We start from the raw sequence: 10209 nt of genomic DNA, 5'->3' as shown, positions 1-10209 counted from the left end.
CGCCACCCATACCTTCTCTCCACAGTCGCTGCCTGTCCCGCTGAGTTACTCCAGCACGTTGTGTCTGTCTGCTGCAATAAAAGTCATCTGTTAACAGCCACCATTCTGAAATTAGAATGAGCTTTTATTAACTTATTTATTTTCTATCCACAACCCCCCTCCCTCCCTGCCCCCCCCACTTTACAATTCCATGAGTTCTTTAACTCCCTCTCTCCCTGACCTCCCCCTCCCCTCTTCTCCCCCCCTCTCCCTTTCCCTCCCCTCCCACCTACATTAACACTTGGCTCCCAGCGTATCCTGACACATTCGCACACACACAGACACGCACACACGCACTCACACACACACACACGCAGACACACGCACTCACACACAGACACACACACACTCGCACACGCAGACACACGCACACACACACATGCAGACACACACTAACACACACACACAGACACACGCACTCACACAGACACACACTAACACACACACTCACACAGACACACACTAACACACACACTCACACACACACACACAGACAGACACACTCACACACACGCACACACACACGCAGACTCACACACAGACACACACTCACACGCACACACACACGCAGACACACACACACTCGCACACGCACACAGACACACGCAGATGCAAATACACACACCTCACACAGACAGACATGCACACTCACAGACACAGACACACACACAGACCAACTCCCAGGGAAACAAGGCTCTGTGTACTTCATGGGGCAAGTGGGCCGTGCGGGAGGAGGGGAGCGGAGGGGACGGGTGGGGAGGGGAGGAGAAGGGAGAGGAAGAGGGGAGAGGAGGGGAGGGGAGGAGGGGAGCAGAGGGGAGGGGAGGGAAAACCAGTCCCTGCTCCCTCACCGTGTCGGCCTCCGCGATGAGCCAAGCTTTGCACACACACACATCCTCCACCATTGTCCACTGTGGCACAAGAAGCTGTTGGCACTTCCCCTTCGGGCAGACGGTCGAACGTGTTGCTTGTCTGCGGAGGGGGAGGGGGGGGGGGGTCAGCACAGTGTCCAGTGTTCATTCCTGGCCATCGTCCGTACGCCACTTCAGGCAGGCCTCCTTGCGTGCGTCGGGCCGGATCTGGTTCCTCATGCCGCCCAGCAGGTTGGAGGTGGCTTCGGACGCCACGATGATGGGCTTCACCACGGTGGGGGGGATCTGTCTCAGCACTCCCCCCACCGCCCCCGTCAACCCCTTCTGCTCGTGGCCTCTGGTGGCCACATCGCAGATGGTCTGAGCCGTATCCATCACCCCCTGCAGCGGCGAGAATATTGTGTTTAGTTTAGAGATACAGCGCTGAAACATCCCAACCATGTCCGCACCGACCAGCGATCCCCACACACACACACACACTAGGTCAACGTTATCCCACTATCTCATCCAAAGATCAACTATTTCACACAGAGAGTGGTGAGTCTGTGGAATTCACACAGAGAGTGGTGAGTCTGTGGAATTCACACAGAGTGGTGAGTCTGTGGAATTCACACAGAGTGGTGAGTCTGTGGAATTCACATAGAGAGTGGTGAGTCTGTGGAATTCACATAGAGTGGTGAGTCTGTGGAATTCACACAGAGAGTGGTGAGTCTGTGGAATTCACACAGAGAGTGGTGAGTCTGGAATTCACACAGAGAGTGGTGAGTCTGTGGAATTCACACAGAGAGTGGTGAGTCTGTGGAATTCACACAGAGAGTGGTGAGTCTGTGGAATTCACACAGAGAGTGGTGAGTCTGTGGAATTCTCTGCCTCAGAGGGCGGTGGAGGCCGGTTCTCTGGACACTTCCAAGAGAGAGCTAGATAGGGCCCTTAAAGATAGCAGAGTCAGGGGATATGGGGAGAAGGCAGGAATGGGGTACTGATTGGGGATGATCAGCCATGATCACATTGAATGGCGGTGCTGGCTCGAAGGGCCGAATGGCCTCTACTCCTGCACCTATTGTCTATTGTCTAACTCCCTACACATGAGGGGCTAATTTACAGAAAATAATCAAGGAATAAAGATAGATTTAGTTTTAGTTCAGAGAATCAGTGTGGAAACAGGCCCTTCGGCCCACCGAGTCAGTGCCGACCAGCGATCACTATCCTACACACACTAGGGGACAATTTACAATTTTTACCAAAGCCAAATTAACCTACAGACCTGCACGTCTTTGGAGTGTGGGAGGAAACCGGAGCACCCGGAGATAACTGGGTGAGTTTAGAGATCCAGCGTGGAAACGGGCCCTTCGGCCCACCGAGTCCGTACTGACCAGCGATCACCCGTTCACATACTAGTCGGGGCAATGAGTATAGAAGTTGGGAGGTAGACAAAAGTGCTGGAGAAACTCAGCGGGTGCAGCAGCATCTATGGAGTGAAGGAAATAGGCAACGTTTCGGGCCCAAACCCTTCTTCAGAAGTTTAGAAGTTGGGAGGTCAGGTTACAGTTGTACAAGGCGTTAGTGAGGCCGCGTTTGGAGTATTGTGTTCAGTTTTGGGGACCATGTTAGAGGAAAGATATTGTTAAGCTGAAAAGGGTAAAGGGAAGATTTTTACGATGGTGTTGCCAGGACTAGAGGGGCCTGATCTACAGGGAGAGGTTGAGCAGGCTGGGTCTCTATTCCCTGGAGCGCAGGAGGATGAGGGGTGATCTTGTAGAGGTGTATAAAATCATGAGAGGAATAGATCGGGTAGATGCACAGAGTCTCTTGCCCAGAGTAGGGGAATCGAGGACCAGAGGACACAGGTTCAAGGTGAAGGGGAAAAGATTTAATAGGAATCTGAGGGGTAACCTTTTCACACAGAGGGTGGTGGGTGTATGGAACGAGCTGCCGGAGGAGGTAGTTGAGGCTGGGACTATCCCAACGTTGAAGAAACAGTTAGACAGGTACATGGATAGGACAGGTTTGGAGGGATGTGGGCCAAATGTGGCAGGTGGGACTAGTGTAGCTGGGACATGTTGGCCGGTGTGGGCAAGTTGGGCCGAAGGGCCTGTTTCCACACTGTATCACTCTGACTAAATATAAATGGCTTGATTGTAACCATGTATTGTCTTTCTGCTGACTGGACAGCTTTTCACTGTACCTCGGTACACGTGACAATAAACTAAACTGAAATCTCAGTCCTCGGGTTCTTGGTTGACCTGCTGCCCTGCAGAGCCTCAGTAAACCACGTCACACATTCTCTCGACTGCTTTTCTCCGCACTGTGCCCTCACAAGAATATACACCTTGTATTCACCAGAATTTAGAAGGATGAGAGGGAATCTTATAGAAACATATTAAATTCTTACGGGATTTGGACAGGCTAGATGCAGGAAAAATGTTCCCCATGTTGGGGGAGTCCAGAACAAGGGGCCACACGCAGTTTAAGAATAAGGGGTCGGCCATTTAGGACTGAGGTGAGGAAAAACTTTTTCACCCAGAGTTGTGAATCTGTGGAATTCTCTGCCACAGAAGGCAGTGGAGGCCGATTCACTGGATGTTTTCGAGAGAGTTTTAGATTTAGCTCTTGGGGCTAACGGAATCAAGGGATATGGGGAGAAAGCAGGAATTGTGGATGATCAGCCATGATCATATTGAATGGCGGTGCTGGCCCGAATGGCCGAATGGCCTACTCCTGCACCTGTTTTTCTATGTTTCTATGCATTGTCTTTCTGGATAGCTTTTCACTGTACCTCAGTGCATGTGGTGATAAACAAAACTAAAACTGATGTTTAAGAAGGAACTGCAGATGCTGGAAAATCGAAGGTAGACAAAAATGCTGGAGAAACTCAGCGGGTGAGGCAGCATCTATGGAGCGAAGGAAATAGGCCAACGTTTCGGGCCGAAACCCTTCTTCAGACTTTCTTGGTTCCCCTGCTCTGGGTAAACGACTACCCTGCAGAGCCTGAGTAAATCACGTCACTAATTCTCTGGCCTGCCAGTCTCGTTTCCTTTTTCACTTCCCCTCCGAGCTTTCAGTCACCAGCCCGATTATCTCACAAGCCTGAAAATAATCTGCCGCAGAGTGACTGGTGACAATCTGTTTTGTTCTCTGTCGCCTGCCTTCATTTCCGGCCTTTCACTTCCACTAGGCCTTGGTCAGGCCTAGGCCTACTCCGCTCTCGGCCAGCCTGCTGCAGGAAGGATGTCGATAAGGGGAGGTTTACGAGGTTGTTGCCAGGACTGGAGGGCCCTGAGCTACAGGGAGAGGTTGGGAAGGCCAGGACTTTATTCCTTGGAGATTTATGAGGATTTTAGCGCAACTCGAAGGTTTAAGTTGCAAGTTTAGGATGGGCAGCAGTGGCGGACTGGGTCTAAAAATATTGGTTGCCAGGAGACAAAGGGGGCTCACTTCATCAGGGGCCCACTTGATATAGGGGGCCCACTTGTCATCGGGCAAGGTGACACCCTGGCCAGTCCGCCACTGATGGGCAGGCCAGGACTCTATTCCCTGGAGCGCAGGAGGATGAGGCCTGATCCTAGTCTAGTTTAATTTAGTTCGGATATACAGCGCAGAAACAGGCCCTTCGGCCCACCGAGTCTGCGCCGACCAGAGATCCCCGTACACTAACACCATCCCACACACACTGGGGACAATTTACATTTACACCAAGCCAAGTAGCCTACAAACCCGCACGTCTTTGGAGTGTGGGAGGAAACCGGAGCTCCCGAAGAAAACACAAGCAGGTCATGGGGAGAACGTGCAAACTCCGTACAGACAGCACCCGCAGTCAGGATCGAACCCGGGTCTCTGGCGCTGTGAGGCAGCAACTCTACCGCTGCACCACCATGCCACTAAAGGGGGAGGTTGGGCTGGCTGTGACTTTATACCTTGGAGATTTGTGATGTTGTCAGGACTCGAGGGACTGAGCTACAAGGGGAGGTTGTGCTGGCTCGGACTTTATTCCCTTGGAGAGCAGGAGGCTGAGGGGTGATCTTATAGAGGTGCACAAAATCACAAGGGGGAATCGAAACATAGAAAATAGGTGCAGGAGTAGGCCATTCGGCCCTTCCAGCCAGCACCGCCATTCAATGTGATCACGGCTGATCATCCACAATCAGTACCCCGTTCCTGCTTTCTCCCCATATCCCTTGATTCCGTTAGCCCCAGGAGCTAAATCTAACTCTCCCTTGAAAACATCCAGTGAATTGTCCTCCACTGCCTTCTGTGGCAGAGAATTCCACAGATTCACAACTCCCTGGGTGAAAATATATAGGGTAGATGCGCAGTCATTTACCCAGTGTAGGGGAACCGAGAACCAAAGGACATAGATTTAAGGTGAGGGGGTTTGGGGGGGGAGGGAAGATCTAATAGGAACTTGAGGAGTAGCTTTCTTTCCACACAAAGGGTGGTGGGTGCATGGAACGAGCTGCCGGAGGAGGTAGTTGAGGCTAGGACTATAATAAAATTTATTAGACATTTGGACGGTGGTGCAGCGGGAGAGTTGCCGCCAGAGACCAGGGTTCAATCCCAATTACGGGCGCTGCCTGTGTGGAGTTCGCACGTTCTCCCCGTGACCGCGTGGGTTTTCTCCAAGATCTTCGGTTTCCTCCCACACTCCAAAGACGTGCAGGTTTGTAGGTTAATTGGCTTGGTAAGAATGTAGATTGCCCCATAGTGTGCGTAGGATAGTGTTAGTGTGCGGGGATCGCTGGTCGGCACGGACTCGGTGGGCCGAAGGGCCTGTTTCCGCGCCGTGTCTCTAAACTAAACTAAGACAGGTACATGTATAGGATAGGTTCAGGGGGATTTGGGCCAAATGCAGGTAGGTCTCGTGTAGATGGGGTATGTTGGTCGGTGTGGGCAAGTTGGGCTGAAGGGCCTGTTTCCATGCTGGGTGATCCTATGACGTTAGGTGGGACTAGTGTAGATGGGGCATGTTGGTCGGTGTGGGCAAGTTGGGCTGAAGGGCCTGTTTCCATGCTGGGTGACCCTATGACTTTAGGTGGGACTAGTGTAGATGGGGCATGTTGGTCGGTGTGGGCAAGTTGGGCTGAAGGGCCTGTTTCCATGCTGGGTGACCCTATGACGTTAGGTGGGACTAGTGTAGATGGGGCATGTTGGTCGGCGTGGGCAAGTTGGGCTGAAGGGCCTGTTTCTGCGTTGGGTGATCCTATGACTTTAGGTGGGACTAGTGTAGATGGGGCATGTTGGTCGGTGTGGGCAAGTTGGGCTGAAGGGCCTGTTTCCGTGCTGGGTGACTCTATGACTCCGACACACACACACACACACACCTCTCTGACGGTGTCGTAGGCTTTGGCAACTCCCTCTCGGAGATCGGCCGGCTGTTGTCCTCTCCGACACCTCTTCAAGTTCTTCCGATCCGCGATGGCCTTGGTTACGGGAGGCGTGGGAGATAAGATGTCGTACACCGTCTCCGCGGTGGCCTGCAAGGAGAAACGTAGAATCACAGACAATAGGTGCAGGAGTAGGCCATTCGGCCCTTCCAGCCAGCACCGCAGTTCAATATGATCACGGCTGATCACCCAGAATCAGTACCACGTTCCTGCTTTCTCCCCATATCCCTTGATTCCGTTAGCCCCAAGAGCTAAAACTAACTCTCTCTTGAAAACCTAAGCCAGAGGAACGGGAGAGGGAGGGAGAGAGTGAGAGGGAGAGAGAGAGAGAGGGGAACGAGAGGGTTCAGTTGCCTGATAACAGCCGGGATGAAACTGTCCCTGAATCTGGAGGTGTGTGCGTTCGTTTTCACACTTCTGTACCTCTTGCCCAATGGGAGAGGGGAGGACAGGGAGTGACCGGGGGTGAGACTGGTCCTTGGGTCGAAGGGCCTGTTTCCACGCTGTACGAGTCAGAGGGTGGTGAATCTGTGTAATTCATTGCCACAGATGGCTGTGGAGGCCAAGTCAGTGGATATATTTAAGGCAGAGATAGATAGATTCTTGATTAGTGCGGGTGTCAGAGGTTATGGGGGGAAGGCAGGAGAATGGGGTTAGGAGGGAGAGATAGATCGGCCATGATTGAATGGCGGAGTAGACTTGATGGGCCGAATGGACTAATTCTACTCCTATCACTTATGACCTTATGAACTGCAGATGCTGGTTTACTCCGAATACACAAAATGGTGGAGTGACAGTGAGTCAGGCAGCATCTCTGGAGAGAAGGAATGGGTGACATTTTGGGTCGAGACCCTTCTTCAGACTGATGTCAGGGGGAGAGGGAGGGACAGGGATAAGGATGTGTAAGGTGTGAAAACATGACAAAGTGGATGGAGATCAGGGAAAAATGTTAAACACTTTAACTCCCCCTCCCATTCCCACACTGACCTCTGTCCTGGGCCTCCTCCATTGTCAGAGTGAGGCCCAGCGCAAATTGGAGGAGCAGCACCTCATATTTCGCTCGGGCAGCTCACACCCCAGCGGTATGAACATTGACTTCTCTAGCTTCAAGTAACCCATCCCTCCCCCACCCAAGTTGAGCCAGCTTCTCGTTCTCACCTAGAGAGGAGGAATGGGTGCCGTTTCGGGGCTGAGAAACCTTCTTCAGACCGAGAGTCGGGGGGGGGGAGGGAGGGAAATGAGAGATATAGAGGGTGATGTGGAACAAATGAATGAAAGATGTAACAATGATAAAATGAGACAGGCCATTGTAGGTTGTGGAGACGACCTTGTGCGTCTACACGAGTGGCGGGCGTGAATGGGGGGGGGGGCGACGGGGTTAGCAGCAGGGCTTACCTGGATGGCTTGCACCAGTCGGTTACTCAGCTCCAGTGCAGCGGATGCGGTGGAGGTCCCGAAGGAGGCCGCGCCCCGCTGCAGCCCGCGGATAATGCGGCCGTCCTTCCGGTACTGCTCGATGGGCAGCCAGAAGAGGTCCCTCAGGCCGTGAACTGTGTGTGTGTGTGCGGGGAGGGGGGGGAAGAAGAGAGACCATGGTTAGCTTCTGTCCATCCGAGGAAGGATGTGCTGGATGTGAGGGCCCAGAGGAGGTTTACACAAACGATCCCGGGGATGAGTGGGTAAGTATTGTGAGCAGTTATGGGCCTCTATACATCTGAGGAAGGATGTGCCGGCTCTGGAGAGGGTCCAGAGGAGAATGATCCCGGGAATGAGTGGGTTAACCTATGATGAGGGTTCGGTCGGCATTGGGCCTGTACTCGCTGGAGTTTAGAAGGATGAGGGGTGGCCTCATTGAAACGTACAGAATAGTGAAAGGCCTGGATAGAGTGGATGTGGAGAGGATGTTACCACTAGTGGGAGAGTCTAGGACCAGAGGGCACAGCTTAGTTTAGTTTAGTTTCACTATTCGTTTAAGAAGGAACTGCAGATGCTGGAAAATCGAAGGTAGACAAAAGTGCTGGAGAAACTCAGCGGGTGCAGCAGCATCTATGGAGCGAAGGAAATAGGCAACGTTTCGTCCCGAAACGTTGCCTATTTCCTTCGCTCCATAGATGCTGCTGCACCCGCTGAGTTTCTCCAGCACTTTTGTCTACTTTCACTATTCAGTGAGTTTGGTGATTTTAGTTTAGAGATACAGCGCGGAAACAGGCCCTTCGGCCCACCAGGTCCCCGCATACTAACACCATCCTGTGTGGGAGGAAACCGGAGCATCCGGAGGAAACCCACGGGGGGAACGTACAAACTCTGCGCAGGCAGCACCCGTGGTCAGGATGGAACCCGTGTCTCCGGCGCCGTGAGGCAGCAACTCTACCGCTGCATCACTGGGCCGCCCTCCCTAGAGTTTGGAAGGATGAGGGGGCACCTCATTGAAACTTACGCAATAGTCCCGTTTTAGTTTAGTTTGGTTTCACTATTCAGTAAGTTCCGTAATTCATTTCGAAGGACTGGAAAATAAACTGAGGCTCTATAAGGCGCTGGTCAGGCCACATTTGGAGTATTGTGAGCAATTTGGGCCCCGTATCTGAGGATGGATGTGCCGGCTCTTATCAAACTATTTAAAAAAAAAAATTAATTGTAGGTTGTTTTTTTAAATATCAAAGATTAAATATAATTTAAAATATTAAATGTTATTAAAACTATTTAAACGTTTTATATATTAAATATAATTCAAGTTACTACATTTTGTTTTATTTTTTAATGTTAAATTATTCATCATTAAATATTATTTCAATAATCATCTTAAAATTATTTGTTTAATGGTAAATTATTACAATATTTTGTTATTCATTATTATTTCTTAGATTATTTATAAAATGTTGAATCAGTAACAATTATTTTTTAGATATTAAATGATAAATAGTTAAGTGATTATGTTATTTAAAAAAAATATTTTAAAGTTAGCTTTCGTTAAATATTATTTAAATTATTAAGTATTATATTAATTTTTAAATTTTGCTTTAAATGTTAAATCATATTAGTTCAATTAAATGTTATGTAAGAAAATATATATTTGTCATTGTTTTAAATCATTGAATATTATTTCAATTAAATATTATTTAAGAAAATATATATTTAAGTTATTGTTTTAAATTATTGAATATTATTTCATTTATTAAATGTTATTTAAAAGTATATATTTTTAAGTTATTGTTTTAAAATGTTCAATTATTGATTTAAATGGTGATTCAGTTGAGGTAACCAAACTAACGAGGCGTTGGGAGCGTTGGGCGATGTTGTTAGCTCGTGGCTGGGTGTGATCGGTCTATCTGTGCCAACACTGGGTACTCACACAGCTGAACCACAGAGTGCATGGGGCCTACACCGCCCAGAATGCCCGGCAGCTGGTTCTTCCGGATGTCATTCAGCCACTCACTCAAGGCATAGTTGATGACTTTGTCCACCCCCAGTAGCCTGTGTACCAAGAGAAATAGGAGGGCAATGTCAGGGGGGGGGCAGGACAATAGACAATAGGTGCAGGAGTAGGCCATTCAGCCCTTCCAGCCAGCACAGCCATTCAATATGATTAGATTAGATTAGATTAGATTAGATTTAACTTTATTGTCAGTACAGGTACAACAAAATGCAGTTTAGCATCTAATCAGAGTGCAAAGTAGTAAAATACTGGTTAAAACAATATGTACAATGTGGATATATTGATCTAGTACATAGGCAAATAAATATATACAGATAAAAGGGTATAAAAGATAGCTAGTGTCGGGCCTGTGAGTTCAGCAGGGTGATGGTGTTTTGGATGAAGCTGTTCCTTAGCCGATGGCTGATCATCCAGAATCAGTACCCCGTTCCTGCCTTCTCCCCATATCCCTTGATCCCGTTTGCCCTAAGAGCTACAGTATATT

At 49.6% G+C, this 10209-nt stretch overlaps 1 protein-coding gene across 1 annotated transcript in view; it reads right to left on the bottom strand.

Annotated features, from left to right (window-relative positions):
- Window positions 1–697: 697 nt before the first annotated feature.
- Window positions 698–10209, bottom strand: part of LOC116970497 (autophagy-related protein 2 homolog A-like) — a 30650-nt gene continuing 21138 nt past the window's right edge. Inside the window, exons 11-14 of the mRNA XM_033017143.1 lie at window positions 9642–9763; window positions 7688–7842; window positions 6230–6382; window positions 698–1292 (exon numbers count right to left, since the gene is read on the bottom strand). Coding sequence (XP_032873034.1) covers window positions 1056–1292; window positions 6230–6382; window positions 7688–7842; window positions 9642–9763 — 667 coding nt within the window. The 3' untranslated portion in view covers window positions 698–1055. The remainder of the gene's footprint in view (window positions 1293–6229; window positions 6383–7687; window positions 7843–9641; window positions 9764–10209) is intronic.

This window comes from Amblyraja radiata, unplaced genomic scaffold (assembly GCF_010909765.2).
Source record: "Amblyraja radiata isolate CabotCenter1 unplaced genomic scaffold, sAmbRad1.1.pri scaffold_952_ctg1, whole genome shotgun sequence".
Classification (NCBI taxonomy): Eukaryota; Metazoa; Chordata; class Chondrichthyes; order Rajiformes; family Rajidae; genus Amblyraja; species Amblyraja radiata.
Note: the sequence above shows the minus strand (reverse complement) of the source record. Positions and strands in the feature narration are given on the sequence as shown.